Below are 20,698 nucleotides of genomic sequence, written 5' to 3'. Positions count from 1 at the left end.
AACCTACTGGAAGGGAAAGGACCGTGGGGCACTGAGGACCAGAGAGGAGCTCGCCGCCCCAGACCCTGAATCCATTTACCTCGCCATGGTGTGCCCTCGCAGCAGCTGTACCGTCCCTTTCCGAGCAATAACTGCCTGCTCCCGCTCTAAGCATGTGCACAGGCCCCACCCAGCCCATTCCTCCAAGAGCCTGGGGCTTCGGACACACGGACAGAACAGCCCAGGTGGCAGCTTCAAGTTTCCCAAGCTTTATTTATTGCCAAAAGATAGGGCGGCCTCACCGTGAGTGCCCGCCCACTCCCTGCCCCTGCGCCCTCCGTGGGTAGTCGTGTTGTCTGGTTGATCATAAATGTCTCTGCATATTCGCTTGCTCTGGGTTTTCTCTGCAGGCCACCCTGAGCCCCGTCTGCTCCAAACACCCTCACAGCCATAGCTCAAATCCACCTGTTTTATTTAAAAAAAAAAAAAAAAAAAAAAGGAACCAAACCAAAGACAGCGAGGCTCGCAGGCGGCATGCGGGCAAGGCCGGCCAGTGGTCTCGACATAAAGTGCTTCCGGGGCGGCGGGTCCACCCTCAGCTCCAATGTCCCCAAGTGTCGGGACGGGCAGGCTCAGGAACCGCAGCCTTGCCTTGCCGGGGCAGGTCCGGGTGACACTGCAGATAGAAACAAGTCACTCAGCACGGGGCCCCAGGTACTCGCCACCACAGAGCAGGGAAGGCCTTTCATAAAACTACGAGTGATAAGGGATGTGGCTTCACCTAGCAGACAGACCCCACCCTGGCAACCAGTGAAGCTCTGCCCCAGGAGGAGCAGCACACACACACCCACTGTGCACACCACGATCCAGGCCACGATCCGTGTGCCTACCTGTAGGCCGCAGTCACTGCTGCTTGCAGGCCGAGAGCCGGCGGATCTTGTTGCTGGAGCACACCTTTCGCGTGGGGTTGGTGGCGCCAGGTCGGCCTTCCGGCCTCACCTTGCTGCTGAGCTGCGGCTCTGTGCCATTCACACACACGGCCTTGGGCAAGCTGCGGCTCTGTCCATTCTGACCCACTTCCTCTTCCAGGACCTGTCCTGCAGGGAGACCACAAGCACGGCTTGAGCCAAGGGCCAGGCAGCCCCGACTGCCCGAGGCTGGGCAGTTTTATGCTCTCTAGCCACGGGCCACCCCTCAGCAGCTCCAAAGCCTGTCAGGCCAGGCCCAGTGCCTTGCAGTGCTGTGCCCTGGCCCCCATGCAGTGCCCAGTGCTCACCTGCCTGTCTAGCCTGGGCAGCCAGCATCGGCTCCCAGAGCTGTCCAAGGGAGCCAGGCCCTAGGCCCACAGTCCGGCCCTGGCACTCAGCCTGGGGGCTACTAGCTGTGCTGGCCACCGCCAGGGAGACCATCAGCTGGGCTGCAGGCCTAGCTTACTCAGCTGGCCTGCATTCACGGTGGGACAGCAGGTCACCTCTCCTGAAGCTCCTTGGGCTCAAGTGGGCAGTCTCTAGCATGTGACTACATGGCCTGTATGTACATGCCTGTACACAGCATGTGACTACAGGTGCTTGAGATGTGGCTGTGGGAACCCAGCCGAGGGCCCGCTGCCCACGCCCTTGGACCCAGAGTTCCTCGCCCAGACTGGCAGCACCCGGCCCTCATTCTGGATCAAAGTGAGGTACCAGATCAGGTGGACCCAGTAGCAGGAAACCCCTCCCTTCACGTCTTCTACACACAGCACTGGGTAGGAAGCCCCCTTGTCCTGCTGCGGCCGAGGCTCCAGGCTGTCTGGCCTTCGAGCACTGGCACAACTACTCTGGCCACCCGGACACAAGGTAGTGTCCCTTGCCTTCCTTCAGAGCACAGCAGCCCTGAGGGTCCCTCAAGCAACCAGCTGAGGAGCCTACATGAAGATGGCCTTGCCAGGCACCAGCTCTCAGCGCGAGCCCAGCCTGTGGCCAGTCTAGGAAAGGTGGCCATCAGGTGTACATGTGTCCTTGTGGGTCCAACCTGGCACCCAGCAGATGCTCTGCTCTCAGAATCCTCAATTGCTATAGGGGACACAAGGAGCCCAGGGTCCACACTCTCCCCATGGCCTGGGGGGGCATAGAGACCAAGGCCCCGAGAGCCTTGACCCCAGGTTCGCCCTCTGCCACCCTGGAGGGAAGCATGCAGGGTGCTGATGGGCGAGGGCAGTCGCGGCAAGCATCCAGCTGCAGACACAGTGGACAAAGCTTTATGGAGGACATGGGTGGGGCAGCAGCCAGGGAGCTACACTAAGGCCGTGACGCCCTCCTCAGGCTCATCTCCAGGAAGGCCTGCGCCCTGGCTCTTCCACATGCATGTGTCGCATGCATCCTCGCTAAGCCCTGACTCGGCCGCCTCCTCGACACCTGGGGAAGAAGGCGATATAAGGTCAGGGTCGGCCAGGGCTGAGGGCCACTGGACCCTCCCCTCAAGTGGCTGTCTCAGGGCACCTGCCCACTGCCCTCCAGGGTCCCCTCCTCCTGTAGATGAAGCCAGGGAGGCCTTAAAAAGCTGTAGGTGAGGCCCAGGGAGCCCGCTGGCTAGCCCAGAATGAGATGCCATAGCCACTAGAAGACCTGGCCGTGCTGGGCTATGTCAGCTGAGCCTTGGGGACAGGATCAGCCTGAGAGCACACAGGCGCCAGCTCACCAGGCACTGTGAAGTCTTGGGTGTAGATGATGCCATCCTCAATATCAAACAAGTCTTCCTCCTCCTCCTCCTCCTCCTCAGCTCGGCCATGCAGGTCCTCCAGGTAGGGCACCACCGTCATACTGCGCCACCGGTCCTTAGTGTCTGGGCTTGGTGGGATAGGCACTAGCGCCTCAGCCAGCGGGTGTTTCTTCCGGAACCAGCTGCAGAAAGGCCATGCACAGCAGAGGCATCAGGCACTCGGTGACCTGGGCTGGCCACCTGTGCAGGCCAGCGCAGCTCACAGCCAATTCGCTGCCCTCGCAGAGGGCAAGGCCTCAGTGCTCAGGTACAGGCTTGAGGTCTCAGCAACTGGGTCCTAAACCACTACCCAATCAATGGCAGGCGTAGCACCTTGGCCTGGCGTGGGCAATTAGGGCCCTGCACCCATAGCCCCACCCTTGAACAAGGGTAGGCTGGAAGGCCTCACTGGGGAACACAGGCCAGCAAGGAGGTAGCAACAGGTCTGGGGACACATGCCAGGCGCAGAGAATCTTGGAGCCAGCGCTGCGCCACCCCCACCCGCACCCCCCGTGGCCGGCCCGGGAATGAAGGGTAAGAGAGAGGCTCCAGCCGCTAGGCTGGGAAAGACACCATGCCTCCTGTCTCCCGCCGGCTCCCTGGCTCCACTCCAAGGCGGCCGGGCTCCACTGGGCCAGTGCCCAGCTGGGGTCCCAGTGTCATTTCCCTTGAAGCCTGGCAGAGCCTGATGTGCCCTTCCCAACTCCCCTTGCCACTCTCCCCACTGTGGAAGGACCTGAACTCCATCCCTGACGCTGCAGCTTCTCGGGCGCACAGCTGCCTGCACTGGGCAGTGCTTCCATAGCCCAAGCTCACACACGCCTTCCCAAGACCACACTCCTGTCAGCAGAGGCCACGCTCACCTGTGCTGCCTGATCTGTCGGATGGAGAGCCTCTTGGCTGGCTCGTACTCCAACATCCCTGTGTGACAGAAGGGTCCATGCAGCCACTGCCCCACCCCACCATCCATCCCACTGGCCTTCCTAGGCCCCAGGGAGATAGCAACAGGCAGCCAGGGCATAGCACTGAGAACCCCTTAGTGGGGCCATCAAACCTGTCACTAGTGCCACCTGCTACAGACACCAGGGAAACTGAGTCCCAGAGACCTCCCACGCTGGCTCACAGGTAACAGAAGGGGCTGTCTTGTCAGTACGATCAGGTCCCTGGCCCCGCCCCACTGCCACCTGCCCCCCAGGAGCTGACCCAGAACCCCTCCACAGACCAGGGGCTCTCTCCCTGGCTGTCCTGACACTTAGGTGACCCAGAGATGCCCACCTCGGAGTAGGTCAGAGAGTGGCGGGCCGCAGTCACAAGGGATGGTGAAGTCCCCTCTCCCAATGTTCTCAAACAGCTTGTAGATATTGTCTCCCTCAAACGGGTACAGGCCCGTGGTGATGTTGTACCTTCACATGGACGACAGCGTCAGTGCTGGCTGCACCCGGGGGCCCCCAACTCGCAGAGAGCATAAATATTAAATGGTAGATGTGCAGTCGTAGTGTCCCACACTTATTAGAGGAATCGTGTGGGGTGGGGTGTGGAGGGCAACTACATTCACCCCTGCTGGCGACAGCTTGTGGGTCAAGAGGCCTAGGGACACCACAGAAAGCCTGCAGTCCACACTGCTGCAGGGTTAGGACACTTACAGTGTGACCCCAGCCGACCAGATGTCCACCTTGAACCCTGAGAAGGTGTCCAGTCCATTGGCAATCTCGGGAGGCTGGAAGGCCGGGGAGCCCTGGCTTGTGCGGCAGGTGTCATCCACAGCGAAAGGGTGCAGGGCCTGCAGGGCAGCGAGAGTCAGGGGAGCTCAGGAGAAGCGGCCCGGGAGCCCTGCACACGATGCCTACCTCGGCAACACCCAGGTCGGAGATCTTGAGCGTGCCGTTGGTGGTGAGCAGCAGGTTGCCCGGCTTGATGTCCTTGTGAACAATGCCCTGGCTGTGCAGGTACTCCAGGCCGTCAATCAGCTGGCGGAAGTACCTGGATGGGTGGGACTGGCTCAGCCCACAGGCTCGCAGCCCACACCATGGGGGCTCACAAGGCCTGTCCAACAATGGGGCAGGCATCTTGATAATCAGAAGGCCAGGCCGACTACAGTGCCTGCTGTCCAAACCCAGGGAGCTATTCCCCGGCTTTGTTTCTTCCCTTTCCTTCTGTATTAACTAGGGCTCTGACTGCTGGCTTGAGTGGGTCAGTCAGGCCTCGGAGCCACTGTGGCACTGCAAGGCAGTGGGCCCACAGGGCCTAGCAGGAGTGTAACCCCAAGCACATCTTTGTTTTCCTGACAATGGCTGCCATGAGCTCAGGAGGTGCTAGCTGCCCGCCCTGCCCCCGAGCAGGGTCCTTACCCGTGAGCCTGGCACACAGGGAAGCGCCTCTCGGGCACACTGTCCAGCATCTCCTGCATCCCACACACGCAGTACTCCATCACCATATACGTAGGGCGCTAAGGAAAGCAGCGCGCTCCAGGCCCTGGGAGCCCCGTGCCTAGCAACAGGGGTCTGGGGGACTGCAACGGGAGACTGCTGAGGGTGCAGAGCCGCGCTGGCCACTGCTCTGCTGCCTGGCCATCCTCCATGCTCCCTACCATCACCACATCGGAGTCAAGACTGCTGTCAACCACGGGGCACTATCTGGGCACTCCTGGGGCAGCTCTGGGAAGGGGCACCATGGGAGCCACCAAGCGAGGCGCTGCTGCTGAACGTGGCTTGCACGCCCTACCACACCCGGGGACCCCCCACCCCGCTGTACCCCACAGGATATATCTTCTGCTTCTCTTCGTTGTACAGCACGTCCACCAGCTGGATCACATTCCGGTGCCGCAGCCGCCGCAGCAGCTGGATCTCCCTGCAATGGAGGACACTGCTCATCCGCCCTGCCTGCTGCGAGGGGCCCGCCCCCAGTCATGGCAGAGCCGCCCGGCTGGGAATACACTGGACACAGGGAGTGGACAGTCACCTGGGCCGTGGTGGGTTCGGATCACAGTGTGTGTGTATGGGTGGGGGGTCCTGCATCGTCCCCTCAGGGAGGGACTATCAGGACATCAAGATTGATTTGGAAAAGCAAAGCTTCCAGCACTAGGCCATAACAGGGCCACAGGGCTTCTCCCCAGCACTGTCCTACCTCACACCCCTGAATGTCCCCCAGCTGGGATGAAGGTCAGCCCAGAAACTGGGAGCAGCAGAGATGGCCACTGGCAAGTGCCCCCGTCCAGCAGGCTGAGGGGACCATGGCCGGTCGCAGAGGCGTGCCTCAGTACCCATCACAGCTTCTCCGCAGAAGAGAGCCGACAGGCTAGGCTCACGCTGCAGACACTGCACACACCCCACACATGTGAACAGAACAAGGCTCTGACCCTGAAGACAGCATGCCCAGTGAGACCAGGCACAAAACGCCACATATAGTGTGGCCTCCATGACAGCAAATGTCCAGAACAAGTGAATCCAAAGACAGGAGGCCACTCTGGGAGGGACAGCTCACCCGCTTCCTATAGGGTGACGGGATGGTGTGGCACTAGACAATGGTGGGCACACTCTGCACACTGTCCTAGAGGCTGGCGTGCTGTGGTGGGTGAGGGCAGCATGGGCTACTCCTCTCCAGTCTGTCTGCACCTCACAGCTCAGCCTCCACAGTCTGCCTCCACTCCCCACGTCTTAAGAGTCTCCCTGAGCATAGCCATGATGCTCTGGGCTGTCTTCCCCCGCCACCCTGCCTGCTCCCAGGGCTGCTATGCAGGGCCAGCGGGCCACAGCAGCCCTCCCTCCTCAGTGTGGCAGCTCAGCCCCAGTTCACCTTCTGTCCCCAGGAACCACAAACACGAAATGGAAACTACACAGGCTAGATGCACGTGATTCAACTATCTGAGCCACTCCAGGGCTCCAGAGGGGTGCCGGCACCCGGAGGCCATAGCATCTGGTCCCAGGGTTCATGGGAAGCAACCTTCAAGATGCCTGGAGCAGCTAAGATCCACTGTGAGCCAAGCCCTGGCCCCTACCAGCTCCCCAGTTCCACACTGAATTCCAGGCAGTTACTAAGCTTTAGAACCAAGGCTCCCATCCTAATGTCCCCACGTCAGGGCAGGGACTGTCACCAAGGCAAGGCTTAAAGCCTACTAGGAAGCTGAGAGCTGATGCCACCACTGTAACAGAGGCAGTACTTACTGTACAGGGGACACCTGAGCTGAGTCAGCTGACAGCTGTGCCCTGCAGAGCCAGCCCACCTCCCCACACAGACTCCTGGGGGTTGTACCTAACAGGGCCACAGAAGGGCGGGCCAGGCAGAGGCCCCAGGCATGAGGCTGCCAGTGCCCACCACCACACTCTCAGGCTTAGGGACCAGTTTGCAGCCGGACCTCAGCACACACATCAATGCAATGTGGCACCACGCCACCTTTCCAAGCAGTACCCATAGGCTGCCCGGAGCCACTGCCCACTCTGCAATCAGAACTTTCCTCCCTAGGTGCCACACACAGGCAGTCTGATGCTTCTCTTCCCACACCTCCTCCCACTCCCCTGCTATCACCACACAAACCCCAGTCACTGCTCTTAGCATTGGGTGGTGCTCTCCAACACCCCTCTGGACCACAGTAGCTCTGTGGCTTCAGTGCTGTCCACCAGACACCCTCTGGCCTCTCCCGGACCCTAATTACCCTGTCCTGTCCAGCAGCCTCAACTCAGACCATCACACACTCTCTCTCTCTCTCTCTCTCTCTCTCTCTCTCTCTCTCTCTCTCTCTCTCTCTCTCTCTCCTCTCTCCCCCCCCCCCCACACACACACACACACACAGTGCACAGTCCCCAGGTGCACCCTCCTGAAGCATGCCATTCCCAGGTCACAGAGCACACCTGCAAGGACAGTGCTGAGCCACCACCAACCTGGCTCTCTGCAGGGTCTGCTGTCTACCTGCAGCCTGGACATGCTCCTGCCCTTAGGGCTAAGCATAGCAGCAAGTCCAGGGTCCTTCTTAGCAATCAAGCAGCCCCCATTGTCCCTGCACAAACCAACCACCCTCAACCCCTGCCCCCCAGCACAGAGAACCCGACTTCAAAGGTTCACCAACTCTGTGGGCCCAGTGTCATCTGTACAGTGTATTTGCAGGCCACTGGACCCCAGCACTCTTCTTGTGACTGCAAAGCTGTCAATAAAGACCACCAGTGCGTGGCAGATAAGCCCTTTCTGCCAGCCTCCTGACCAGGCTGCCTGCCCTTCAGCCTGCCTCATCGCTCCTACCCAAGCTGACTTTGCTGCTGGACCAAGGCTGTCGGGGACTGTCAGCTGCACACGGGCATGATGCGTACAGCCAGTGGGACTCCAGCCTGTAAGCACAGCTATACAGGAGGCTGAGGGGGAGGCCCAAGAGTGCAGAGCAAGGAGCTGGAGAAATGGCGCAAGCAGAGGCTGTGAGCTCTTACGCTGGAGTCAGGTTCAGTTCCCAGCACCTACATGGCAACTCACAACTGTAGTGGATGAAGACATGTTGGGGGGCTGGGGAGATGGCTCAGCGGTTAAGAGCACTAAAGTCCTGAGTTCAGTTCCCAGCACCAACATGGTGGCTCACAACCATTTGTAATGAGATCTGGTGCCCGATTCTAGTGTGCAGGTGTACATGCAGGCAGAGCACTGTATATATGATAAATAAATAAATCTTTAAAAAAAAGAATAAAAGAAAGTATGTATTTGTTTGATCCCAAGTGCATGATGTGAAACTGCCTCCTGTGAGGGCCCATGGGGTTTGTCCACTAGAAAGGGCACTGCCTCATGTGGGGGGCATGGTCTTTGTCAGTTGAAAAACACCCTGTACAGACTACGGCAGCGTATGAAACAGCCCCCCAAACATGTACAGACTATGGCAGAGCATAAAACAGCCCCCAAACATGTACAGACTATAGCAGAGCATGAAACAGCCCCCAACAAAGAGACTGCCTCTACCGCGCTTTGTGGGAAGGATTAAGCTTTGTCACAGGTGGGAGCAGTCTTGGCAGGCTTTACCCTTGAGGCACCCCATGAATACCTTGTGACAGACTGAGTGGAGCCATCCTGGGTCTGGAATTCAGGAAGCAGACCTGGGAACCCCACCTGGACTATTGTCTTTCTAATGGACCCTCACCGGGAGAAGGAGCCTGTCCTTTCATCATGACTCAGGCAGTTGGGGAAGAGAGAATAACAAAGTCGGCGGCAGAGAGAGCGTGCGGGGGCAGCGGACCAGCTGGACCAGCACGCAGGCCAGAGAGACACCTAAGGACCCGTCCCGTGGAACGGCTACCAGAAGGTTCACTCTTTTGTCCCTTTAACCTTTTCCTTCTTGTATAAGCTAGTTGGGTTGTATAATAAAGTTTAAGTGCTAAAAAACAGAGTCAACATCTGGCGCCCAACGTGGGGCTTGATGGGTTCCACAGTCCCTAAGGGTACGGAGGAAGAGTCAGTATTCGAAGGTATAGAAATGCTGTTTCAGGGTATCAGCAAGGTTGCAACTGCTGTTGCAAAACTTTTTCCTGCATTATACTTAGAGGGAATTCTCTGTTTTTTCATTGTCCTTTTATTATAATATTTTATGTTTAGAAGGATTAGAAGAAAGGCTAATGACATAGAAAAGCCGGAAGGGTCAGTAAGTTCTATCCTTTTGGAAAAGATTGCAGATTTGACTGGACAGATAGAAAGGCTGAGGAAAGAAAATGAAGGGATGGGAAAGCAGAAAGAATTTTTGGTAATTGGTAGTGATGAAGGACAGAAAATAGAGAGACCAGAAGGCCAAAAAAAAACCCCAAAAGAGTCAATAAGCTCTACCCTTTTGGAAAAAATTACTGACTTGACTGAACAAATGGGCAAAATGCAGAAAAAACTGGAAGGGCTGGAAAAGCAGAAGGCACCTGTGTTTAAAAAGGATGGAGAAGGTCAGAAACCAGAGGCAAAGGAAGCCAGACCGACCAAAAGGTCTTTGAAAGTAAATGTCCCAATGGAGGATACCTCCACAGTCGCCCAGACCCCTTCAGCTTTTCCAGTCACTGTAAGACATGTGCCTGAGCAAAATGGTGCTGAGGGTTATGATGAAATGGCCTGGCGTCCTGTAGACATGATGGATTTAAAACATTTTAAGGAATCCATCGTCAAATATGGTACGCACTCTACATTCGTTAAACAAATGTTAAATAGCTGGGTCACACATAACTGTAGGAATAGATAGAGTTGGTTTTCAAACTCTTCAGAGATCCATAGAATATGGCATTTAAGGATGAGGGCTTTCCTGACAGAGAGAGACATTCACTCCTGGCCGCTTCTCCATTTGCATCACTGAAGATGGGGGCTTCAAGAGACGCAGGTGACAGAATGGTCACTGGACGGAAAAACTGCTCTTATCTCTACTGCTGATGACAGGCTGACTGGCTGTAATGATCAACAGTGATGCTGGAAAGTTGACTGTCCAGCTTTGAAGAGACTAGATGGACCAGACCGTCAGATTTCCTGCTTCAAAAAGCAGTTTGTTGTATGTTGTATGACTGATTGCCATAATGAAGGAGAGACTCCGGTGACTATCCAGACGGTCTGCTCTCTCTGTCCTGTGCAACTTGGAAGTTGCCTGCCAGCACGTCCTTTATTAGATAGAATTTCCTTCTTGGGTCTCTGATGGGATTGAAGACTAGATAGCCACAGTGTTACTAGAAGCTTTAGTTTAAGAATTAAAAACACATTTATAGATGGATAATTGCAATTTCTCATGAAAAAAAAAAAAAAGGACTCTCTTTGATAGGATAGTGGAATATTTTTTCTCAGGTTAACAAGTATAAAAGGACTTGGTTATGTGCTTGATACCTGATGATTATGTATATATGTATATGTGTGTATATAGTTCTTAATTTTTTTTAAAGAGAAGGGGGATGTGTGGGAAGGATTAAGCTTTGTCACAGGTGGGAGCAGTCTTGGCAGGCTTTACCCTTGGGGCACCCCATGAATACCTTGTGACAGACTGAGTGGAGCCATCCTGGGTCTGGAATTCAGGAAGCAGACCTGGGAACCCCACCTGGACTATTGTCTTTCTAATGGACCCTCACCGGGAGAAGGAGCCGGTCCTTCCCACATGACTCAGGGAGTTGGGGAAAAGAGCATAACAAAGTCGGCAGCAGAGAGAGCGTGCGGGAGCAGCGGACCAGCTGGACGAGCACACAGGCCAGAGAGACACCTAAGGACCCGTCCCGTGGAACGGCTACCGGAAGGTTCACTCTTTTGTCCCTTTAACCTTTTTCCTTCTTGTATAAGCTAGTTGGGTTGTATAATAAAGTTTAAGTGCTAAAAAACAGAGTCAACAGCGCTTCACGTCTCTTGGCTTTGCACTGTACTGCTTCATTCCTAGCGAGCCGCCCGCTCCGGAGAACGTTTAGAGGGTTCTCTGGCTGCGGTTGCGGTAGCTGTTTAAGGCGTCGGCTGGATCTCTGACGATGAAGAGTAGAATAGTCTAAAGAATTCCACCTCTCCTGTCCCTCTTAACCTTCCTTCTCTCCCACCCAGGCTCAGTGGGTTGGAAGAGAGCTATATGCATTAAAGGCCAAGTAAAGGAGGGTTTAAAAAGACCAAAGCTGGCTGGGCGTGGTAGCGCACGCCGGTAATCCCAGCTCTGGGGAGGCAGAGGCAGGCGGATTGCTGTGAGTCCGAGGCCAGCCTGGTCTACAGATGAGTCCATCACAGCCAAGGTTACACAGAGAGACCCTGTCTTCAAAAAACCAAAATAAAAATAAATAAATAAAAGGAATCCCAAATAAAGTAGGTTCTTAAAAAAAAAAAAAAATACAGCCTACTGTAAGTCTAACTCCAGGGGGTCTGATACCCTCTTCCGAGGTTTACAGGCTAACGGATGCATGTGGTGCACATACATATAGTCATGTACACATGTAGATATAAAAGAAAACATTTTAAATTTTTAATAAAGGAAAGAGTTTAAGGCCCACCCCAGCTATGGAACATCACAGCGTGTGGAGAAGAGACCCCTGCCCCAGTCAGCGTGGGGTCTCAATGGGCTCTGCATTCAGGGATCTCAGAACCCTGCCTACCCACCCACCTGAGGCCATGGAGGGAGCTGTGGCCTGAGAGCGCCCTCTGTACTCTACTCACTGTGCCCATGGCAGGGAGCACATATAGGCATGTCTGGAAGCAGTGTGTGTCTACAAGACACTGTCAAGGCCAGGCAGAGAAAGGCTAGGGCAGGGCACCTGCCTGAAGGGAAGTCTTGGGCCCATCCGCAGCACTGCAAAACAAGCTATGAAAAGCCTAAAGGCGGCCATTAACGACACCTTTAATCCCAGCACTCAGAAGGCAGAGGCAGATCTCTGAGTTCAAGGCTAGCCTGGACTACATAGTGAGTTCCAAGACAGCTAGGACTATGTAGAGACCATGTCACAAAAGGAAGTGAGGGTTGTGCTGGAGAGATGGCTCAGTGGTTAAGAGCATTGGCTGCTCTTCCAGAGGTCCTGAGTTCAATTCCCAGCAACCACATGGTGGCTCACAACCATCTATAATGTGATCTGATGCCCTCTCCTGGCCTGCCTGCATACATGCAGATAGAGCACTCATATACATAAAATAAATAAATAAATAAATTTTAGCTGGGTGTGGTAGTGCACGCCTTTAATCCTAGCACTCGGGGAGGCAGGCAGATGGATCTCTGTGAGTTTGAGGCCAGCCTGGTCTGCAAAGTGAGTCTAGGACAGCCAAGGCTACACAAGGAAACCCTGTCTCAAGAAAAAAACAAAACAAAAAACCCAAAACAAAACAAAACGAAAAAAAAAAAAAAAAAAAGAAAGAAAGAAAATGGCCGAGCGCCTTTAATCCCAGCACTCGGGAGGCAGAGGCAGGCGGATCGCTGTGAGTTCGAGGCCAGCCTGGTCTACAAAGTGAGTCTAGGACTGCCAAGGTTACACAGAGAAACCCTGTCTCGAAACAACCAAAAAAAAAAAAAAAAAGAAAGAAAGAAAGAAAGAAAATGAAAAGAAAAGGCTGGGGGGGGGGGGGTGTCCCCTCCTGTACATAGGAGTAGAGATGGTGTTTTGTGGCAGCTTCTTCCTAGACTAAAACTTTCCATCCTGCAGGAAAGATCTTTAAGGGCTAGAGAGATGGCTCAGAGGTTAAGAGCAATGCCTGCTTTCCAAAGGTCCTGAGTTCAATTCCCAGCAACCACATGGTGGCTCACAACCATCTGTAATGAGATCTGGTGTCCTCTCCTGGTGTGCAGGTGTACATGCGGGCGAAACACTGTATACTTAAATAAATAAATCTTAAAAAAAAAAAAAGAAAGAAAGAAAGATCTTTAAGACAGAACGTAAACAATAGATTGGGGGGGGCACACCAGCACTTGGGACCAAGGAGCAGAGGCAGATGGATCTTTAAGCTTGAGGACAGCTTGGTATACAGAGCCAGTTCCAGGACGGCCAGAGCTTATCGTAAACAACAAAAAAGAAAACAAACCCCAGAAGGTTAAACACCACAAAACAGCTCGGGGAGTCCGTGAAAATGACCAGATGCACAGGCCCCGCCCTCCTGCGTAAGCAATGAAGGCTGCTGAGCGGCACTCTGGGGGAGCCCAGCTTCAAAGCCGGCCTGAGACAGCGGCCTGCCTGCCGGACACAAATCCCAGTGAGCTGCCTGGAGGAGGTTCCGACCAAAGGACACTCTGCCGCCTGAGCCACGGCCTGCAGGCTGCGCAGTGCGCCCCACGCTGGAGGGCTTCCATGACGCGGCTGTCTTTGAGCCACTTCTGCTCCTGTAAGTAACCCCAACAAAACTCATTGGTGCCCCACACTGGACTTCGTTGGTGTCCCGATTTTGGTGTGCTGTGAGCTCCCTGTGAGGGGTGAGTACAGTGTGAGGTGGTTAATGGTGATCCCCAAGCCACTGGCCAAGTCTGAGGGCGCTCCCAGATTAGGGCTGAGCAAGGAGAAAGTCCCCGCACAAGCAGGTGTTCCAGCCAATGGGCCTCCTGACTGCAGATATGTAATGTGATGAGCTGCCTCGCAGTTCTGCCACTAAGGCTCCCTACAGGGGACAGCTATGCCTGCAAACCCCTCCGTCCTTACGTGGCCTCTATGAGGCACTGGGGGACAGCGAGGAGACCGGTGTGTGACAGATACAGGACCACAGCATCCTGACGACCGGCCATAGTGGTACACAGCTGCTAGCCCAACACCCAGGACACTGAAGCAGGACAGTCATGAATCTGAGGCCAGCCTGGGTGGGCTACACTGATAATTAAAACAGCTTCCTCGGGAGGCAGAGGCAGGTGGATCGCTGTGAGATCAAGACCAGCCTGGTCTACAAAACAAGTCCAGGACAGCCAGGGCTACAGAGAGAAACCCTGTCTCCCCCCCACCCCAAAAAAAAAAGTTTCAAATAAAACAAAACAAACAGCTAAGGCTGGAGAGATTGCTCAGCAGTTCAGGGCTCCTCCAGATGACCAAGGTTCAATTCCCAGCCCCCACACAATGGCTCACAGCTACCCACAACTCCAAGTCCAGGGGAGCTGATGCCCTCTGGGGTTCCCGCTGTATACTCTGGGATCACAGCATACAGGCAGAACACTCCCATACACAACGAACAAAAACAAAGAACCTTACTGCTTGTACGCAGCTCACTGGTCAAATGCTGCAGACCCTGAGCAGGCGCTCAGAACCCCTTGCTGTGGGTAGGCAGTCCACCCACAGGACTGTGCTGAAGGGCAGGAGGGCCTGAGTGAGAGCACAGGCAGGCTCAGGCACAGGAAGGGCCCCACACTCCAGCTTCAGGGCTTTCTGCCACCCTCCCCTGTTCTGTGGGTTTTTTGTTTGTTTGCTTTTTGAGATAGGGTCTCTGTGTAGCCTTGGCTGTCCTGGACTCACTTTTTAGACCAGGCTGGCCTCGAACTCACAGCAATCCACCTGCCTCTGCCACCTGAGCGCTGGGATTGTTTTTGTTTTCAGGTAACCAAGAAAAGGAGAGGACGGGGCTGGAGCAGTGGCTCAGAGGTTAAGAGCACTGTCTGTTCTTCTTAAGGTCCTGAGTTCAATTCCCAGAAACCATATGGTGGCTCACAAGCACCTATAATGAGATCTGGTGCCCTCTTCTGGAGTGCAGACTCACATATAGGCAGAATACAGTGTCTATAGCAAATATATAAAATGTATAATATATATAAATAAATATATATTTTTTTTTAAAAGAAAAGGAAGCCACATGGTGCTGTGCACATGACTGTAGTCTGGAGTAAAGCAAAGGCAGGTTTAGGTCAGCCCCTGTTCAGAAACAACAGAAAATGGCACTAAGAGAAGCTGGCTGCACACTGGCGCTGGAGGAAGCAGGAAGCCGGCAGAGCGCAGGCGAGGGAGGAAGGCCCTTCCGCTAGGTTCCACCCAAGCTCTCTCTCGGGCAGCCCAGGCAAGGCCCATAAAGGACGCATAGTCTTGCTGTCTGGCCAGCTACCCAGAGCTGAGAACACAGGGCTGCTGGAGCTGAGAAAGTGCAGGCCCTCAGCCGCAGGCAGGGTTCTAAGCTCAGGAGTGAGGACACACGGCAAGCCAGTTCTCAAGGCAGCAGGGTTCAGACGCTCGTGCTTGGCCACAGCCCTGAAAAAGGAAAGGTGAGCAACATGACTGACGCAGAGTCCCGAACGCAGCAGACACCGGACTCCACGCCACCACAGTCCAGCCTGCTGCCTGCCCGGTGCTGGCTCTGTCCACCAACATGGCTCCCTCACCAGAAGCCCTGCTGAGGAGAGCAGCTCACAGTGGATGGAGGGGACCCTGGGTTTAACCCCAGCACGAAGGCGGTGCACACGGAGGCGGTGCACACTGGGAGCCTGGACAGGTGTCTAGCTATAAGCTCCAGGTTCCAGTCTGTCTGACGAAGGCGGACTGCACTGAGAGGACCTGAGGTGGCCCTCTGGCTTCCACCTGCACGCACGCGCGCGCGCGCGCACACACACACACACACACACACACGTGGGCGCGCACACACAAAAGGAACCCAGGGCCCAGCATGGTCCCTCAGGCAGGCAGCAGGAGCATCTTGTCAAGTCTGCTCTAGATGTTCTGTGAGCTGAGAGCTGAAAGCTGACAAAGTCCAGGCTCTGCTTCCCACCTCGCTAACATCCCAACTATGCACAGTGCACATGGAGAGCCCGCCAGTCACCATGCTGTGGCCTCCAGTTGTCCCTGGAAAGCTGCCACTACCTCTCATGGCCCTAGCAACTCAAGACAGGTGCAGATCCGGACAGGGCGGCGACACCCAACAGCTGAGCACACTGCTCCCCCCCCCCATCCCTAAGTGGCCATCGGCCATCCAGCACAAGCCGCTCTGCCGGAGCAGGTGCTCCCTGTCGCCAAGGAGAGATGGTGGCCAGGCATTCTGCAAAGGGCACGCAGCTCAGCTAAGCATGGGCCATACTGCCAGGACCCGGCTCTTGGTAGCAAGGCCTTCAGCCCCAACAGCCTGTCGGGAGGGCAAGGGAGACTAGGAAGTAAGAGGGCCAGAAACAAGGGCAGCAGGAGCCCTCACCTTAGCGGACTGAGAGAACACAGGCACAGAGCCCTCCAGCCACAGCGAGCCATCCATGACACAAAATTGGCAATGAGCAACCAGTTCGGGTGGGGGTGGGGTGGCATGCCTGGCCCCAGCACACACATGCAGAGGCCCAGAGCTCAAGATCAAGGACTCTGACAAGACGCTGCCTCAGAGAAGCAAAATAAACGTGCACAGTGCTGCCAGCCAGCATCCCACTGCTCAAGAGACAAAAGTCATCCATCCTTAACTGCACACCAAATTTGAGGCTAGCCTGGGCTTTATGAGACATCTCAAAGCACTCAAAATTGGAGTCTAGAGCATAGGCTCAGTGGTTAGGACCTGAGTTTGGGTCCCAGTATGTAGTTAGCTCACAAGCCCAGCATCAGAGGACGATGTCCTCTCCTGGCCTCTACAGGTACCCAAACACCTGCCTTCCCTCCCACCCTATTCACATGATAAGTCAAAATGGCAGAGCAATGGTGAATGGGTGTCACCAGCACTCGGGAGGCAGAGGCAGGAGTGTGAGGCCAGCCTGGTCTACAGAGTGAGTTCCAAGAAAGCCAGGGCTACACAGAAAGACCCTGTCTGGTGGGGAGAGGGAAGAAAAACTCAAAAACAAATAAATACACCAACAACAAAACTAAAAGATACAAGAATACAAAACAAACAAAAGTGTTCTTCTGGGTGGCGAGCCACAGTGGGGCGTTCTCCCCGTGCGTGCCCTACACTACAGCACACACGCAGCACTGACTCAAGACTTGTGTCCGTGCCACATTCTAAGGAGGCTCTTCAACTTGTCCCTGCTGGCAGGTCTCAGAACTATATCTATGCACAAGCAACAGGCACCAAGGCCCGTGTACCCAGGGGGTTCACATTGGGCACTGGGCCATACATACCCACATGAGGCCCACAGGCAAGGCAGGGCAGGGCAACCACAGCACATTGTGGCGGGTGGGGGTCAGAGCAGTAGAGCCAACAGGTCACCAGCAACTTCCTAAAGTCTCCTGTCAGTCAGTATTAAGCTCTTGCTACCTCTCACAGTGGGGAGACAGGAGCAGGGGCACAGGTTCCTGCGGTGTCCCCAGGAATGAAGGCGCCACACTGTGCCATGCCTTGGAGCGCACCCACAGTGTGGTACTGGGAGAAAGCTGTGTGCAGACTGCAGGACAGGCCCCCAGAGGCTTGTCTGGAAGGCTCTAGACACTTCCCCATGAGAGACAACTTGAGCGCAGTCTATTAAGCTCCTACAGACAAAGGGCCTTTCTGCCTGAGCAGCTGTCGGCAAGCTGCCCCTTGCAGGCCATGGCCGTGCGTAGACGAGGATTTCCACAAGCCGCTCAGGCAGGGAGTCCACACCAGCACTGGCCGCTGCACACGCCTGGCTTGAGGTCACGCCACGAGGGCTGTGCGGGGCATCTGCAGATGCTCGGCAGTGCTGCTCTCGGCTTCTCCTCCTGGTTTTTATCCTGTGTGTACATGTGCTACAACACACACATGGAAGTCAGAGCAAACCTTTTTAGCATGTGGTCCCTTCACCACTGAGATGTCCTGCCAACCCCAGTTTTCCTTATGAGGCCAGGCTTTACTGTGCGCCCCTGGCTGCTCTAGAACCGGAAGCAATCTCTTGCCGCAATCTCTCTGGCACCGACAACAGGTGTGTGCCCACTTGCCCTGGCCGACTCCTGTCTTGACACACAGTCCAGGCTCTTTACGGTACCCCAGCTGTCTGGGAGCTGGTGGCCTCCAGTGGACTGTGTCCAACATCCCTCCTAAGTTCACACGTGACACCTACCGCTCCCATTCCTCCCCACTACCTCCGGTGGGGTCCCTTCAGGGCCTAAGAACCAACTTCTCTCAGCTGAACCTACCTGGCTCTGCAAGCCACACCTGACCTGGCAACATCAGCTACAGACAGCAGAAAGCCTTGAGAAGCAGATAAGGGCTATGAATTCACAGACAGAGCTCCTAAGTCACAGGGAGAGACAGCACACAGGCTTGCCGTGTGCACGTGGAGTGCTGCTGACCCAAGATGGGATCCAGGCTGGGCAGCCAGACACAGTGGGCTCCCAAGGGCCTGAAGCCAAGGGGGCCGCTGGAGTGGAAGACCGGCAGACACCACCCAGAAACGAGCAGTCTATAGCACCTCCACCTTAAGACAATGGTTTGGAGCCAGGTTTACTCAGCTGAGGCCTCTGATTTCACTTTCAGCTGCTCCCACCTGGAGGAGCACCTGCTGCTGGGCCCCCTGGTCGCCCGGTCACTCCTACACAAAAGGCCAAGCAGGTCCTGAGGCCAGCCTAGCCTCCACCACGGGGCGCACTACCTGCTCCCGGGTATCTGCCTACCTTCCTGTGGGGACCACTCAGAGCAGTGCCCAGCTGGCAAAAACAAGGAGCTCCCAGCCTTTTCTGGGACAGGCCCACAGGCAAGGTCACCAGACAGGCAGAGCGTCCCTGCCAATGCTGGCCCCGCCGATAAGGCCCCTTCTTGGAAGCTGGTAGGTGAAGTTTCCCAAGTTCCGCCAAGCCAGGCAGGCTCGATAAAACGTCCCCACGGCCCAACGACGCCACCCACCTAGGACGCCGCAGGGACCTGCGCCAGCACTGGCCGGCCACCTCCCCTCCACCCCAAGTGTCTCTGTTCACCATTATTTTTGGCCCCACTGGTTCCCTCTAACTGCGTAAACAAACTAGCCACCCGCCTGGCAACGCCAGCCAAGGAAGCCAGGCGCGGCTCACGCCAGCACCGGGCCAAGAGAGGAGGGCTGGAGACGCACAGGCGGCCACACGACCTCCCCTTAGGACTGTCCTGCAGGCTGCCCCCAGCACCCTGACCGCCCCCTCCAAGGGGTGACACTCAGGGAGAGATGGGGTAGATGGATAGTGAGGGGAGGGAAGAGGAAAAGGAGGAAGGAAATGAGAAGGGGAGGAAGTTTAGAGGGGGGGAGGAAACAGAAGTCAGGAAGTACAGGAAGGGCCTCCCAAGCAGCTCAAGGCAGCGCCCGCGTCTGCCCCAGGCCCTTGGCACCTACTTCTTGACGTTGGCCTCGCCATTGGGGATCCTGCGCAGCTTTTTCTTCTTGAGGATCTTGACCGCCCTGCGGCACAAGGTCTCGGAGTCCAGCACCTCCTTCACCTTGCCGTACGAGCCCTCCCCGAGCAGGTCCCCCATCAGGTACTTGCCGATGAGCTTGGCGCGCTTGCGGCGCGGCTGGTAGATCACCTCGGTGGAGTCGATGCGGTGGATGAAGGTGTCCATGCCCACCGACATCAGCTCGCCCTCGGGGAACAGGCCCAGCGGCTGGGGGTCCGCCACGTCCATCCTGGCCCAGTCTTTGTCCTCGTCCCCTTCGGGGCCGCCAATTCTTTTCAAGTTCCGCACCCTCCCTCCCCCCGACCCCCCGGCTTCTTCCAAATGTTCAAAAAGAAAAAAAAGAGGAAAAAAAAAAAAAGCAACGACTCCGCAACCCTCCCGGTACCCCTAACCGGGTCCTCGTCCCCTTCGGGGGCGCCAATTCTTCACTTTTGATTCGCCCTCCCCCCTTTTTTTTCTTCTTCTAGGTGTTCAAGGAGGGAAAAACAATGAAAACAAGAATGAAAAGAGCAACGAGGCCCCCCCGCCCCAACTCTCGCGTCCCCCCCGATTCGGGTCCCCGGGGACGCTGCTTCCGACGGAGGCGACGGTCCGCCGTCGCGGCGCGCGGGCCGCTAGGTCATGGTCGCCACCAAGGCCCCGCGCTCAGGGGCCCGGGCGGCCGCTCCGAGGCCGGTCCGCGCCGTCCATGTCCGGCCCGCGCCGACGCCGCGCGCGGCCCCTTTTAGTTCCGCGACTTCCCGGGGCGCGGAGTCCACCCGGACGCTGGACACCGGGACGCCCGTAGGCCGCCGCGGGCACCGAAGCCGGGGCGACAGGAAACCTTTCCGGAGACCGAGGGGGGGAAAAGAACACCCCGGGCGGCGCGTCCCCCTCGCCGCCTAGCCGCCGCGCGACGGGCAGGAGGCCGGAGCGGCGAGGGGGGAACCGAACTCCAGGCAGAAAGATGCTGCCCGCGAGAGGAGACTCCACTCCGGCGCCGCCCTCGGCGGCTCGCGCCTCACTCGCGGACGCCGCGAGCCGCCTCCCCTTCCGTAGACCGACACGCCGCCGCCATCTTGTTTACCGCCCTGCGCCGCGCCGTCGTCGCACGCCTCAAACGGCGGACACGCCCCCTCCCCCCTCCTCGCGGAGCCGACGTGAGCGGCGGTTGGCTGCAGCCCTAAGCCACGCCCCTCGAGCCCGCCTCGAGCCCTCACGCGGATTGGGCGGTTTGTATCTGGGTGGGCGCCCGAGCTGCCATTGGACAACTCTTGGTCCCGCCTGGGAAGGCGGAACCTACGTTCTGATTGGTTGTCTCGGACGCCTGTCAATGGGAGTAAGCAAGCCACCGTAAGGGAGCTGCGGGAGCCACCGGCCGGGCGGCCTCAAGCTC

General features: G+C 56.5%; 1 protein-coding gene across 2 annotated transcripts; it reads right to left on the bottom strand.

Moving 5' to 3' along the window:
- Nucleotides 1-457: 457 nt before the first annotated feature.
- Stk11 (serine/threonine kinase 11) lies at nt 458-19,617 on the bottom strand. 2 transcript variants are annotated; one of them, XM_051172686.1, is made up of 10 exons: nt 19,262-19,617; nt 5,479-5,562; nt 5,064-5,153; nt 4,563-4,695; nt 4,359-4,495; nt 3,991-4,118; nt 3,579-3,636; nt 2,656-2,858; nt 870-1,076; nt 458-655 (listed from the first exon to the last, which is right to left on the bottom strand). In XM_051172686.1, exons 1-9 carry the CDS (start codon nt 19,549-19,551, stop codon nt 883-885), a joined length of 1,317 nt encoding a protein of 438 aa, XP_051028643.1. In that variant the 5' UTR covers nt 19,552-19,617; the 3' UTR covers nt 458-655; nt 870-882. The 2 variants fall into 2 exon arrangements, with proteins under 2 accessions (XP_051028643.1, XP_051028644.1); XM_051172687.1 differs by lacking the exons at nt 458-655; nt 870-1,076 and adding an exon at nt 2,112-2,372.
- Between the last annotated feature and the right edge of the window lie 1,081 nt (nt 19,618-20,698).

Source organism: Acomys russatus, chromosome 31, assembly GCF_903995435.1.
Source record: "Acomys russatus chromosome 31, mAcoRus1.1, whole genome shotgun sequence".
Taxonomy (NCBI): Eukaryota; Metazoa; Chordata; class Mammalia; order Rodentia; family Muridae; genus Acomys; species Acomys russatus.
This window is presented reverse-complemented; position numbering and strand designations above follow the sequence as displayed.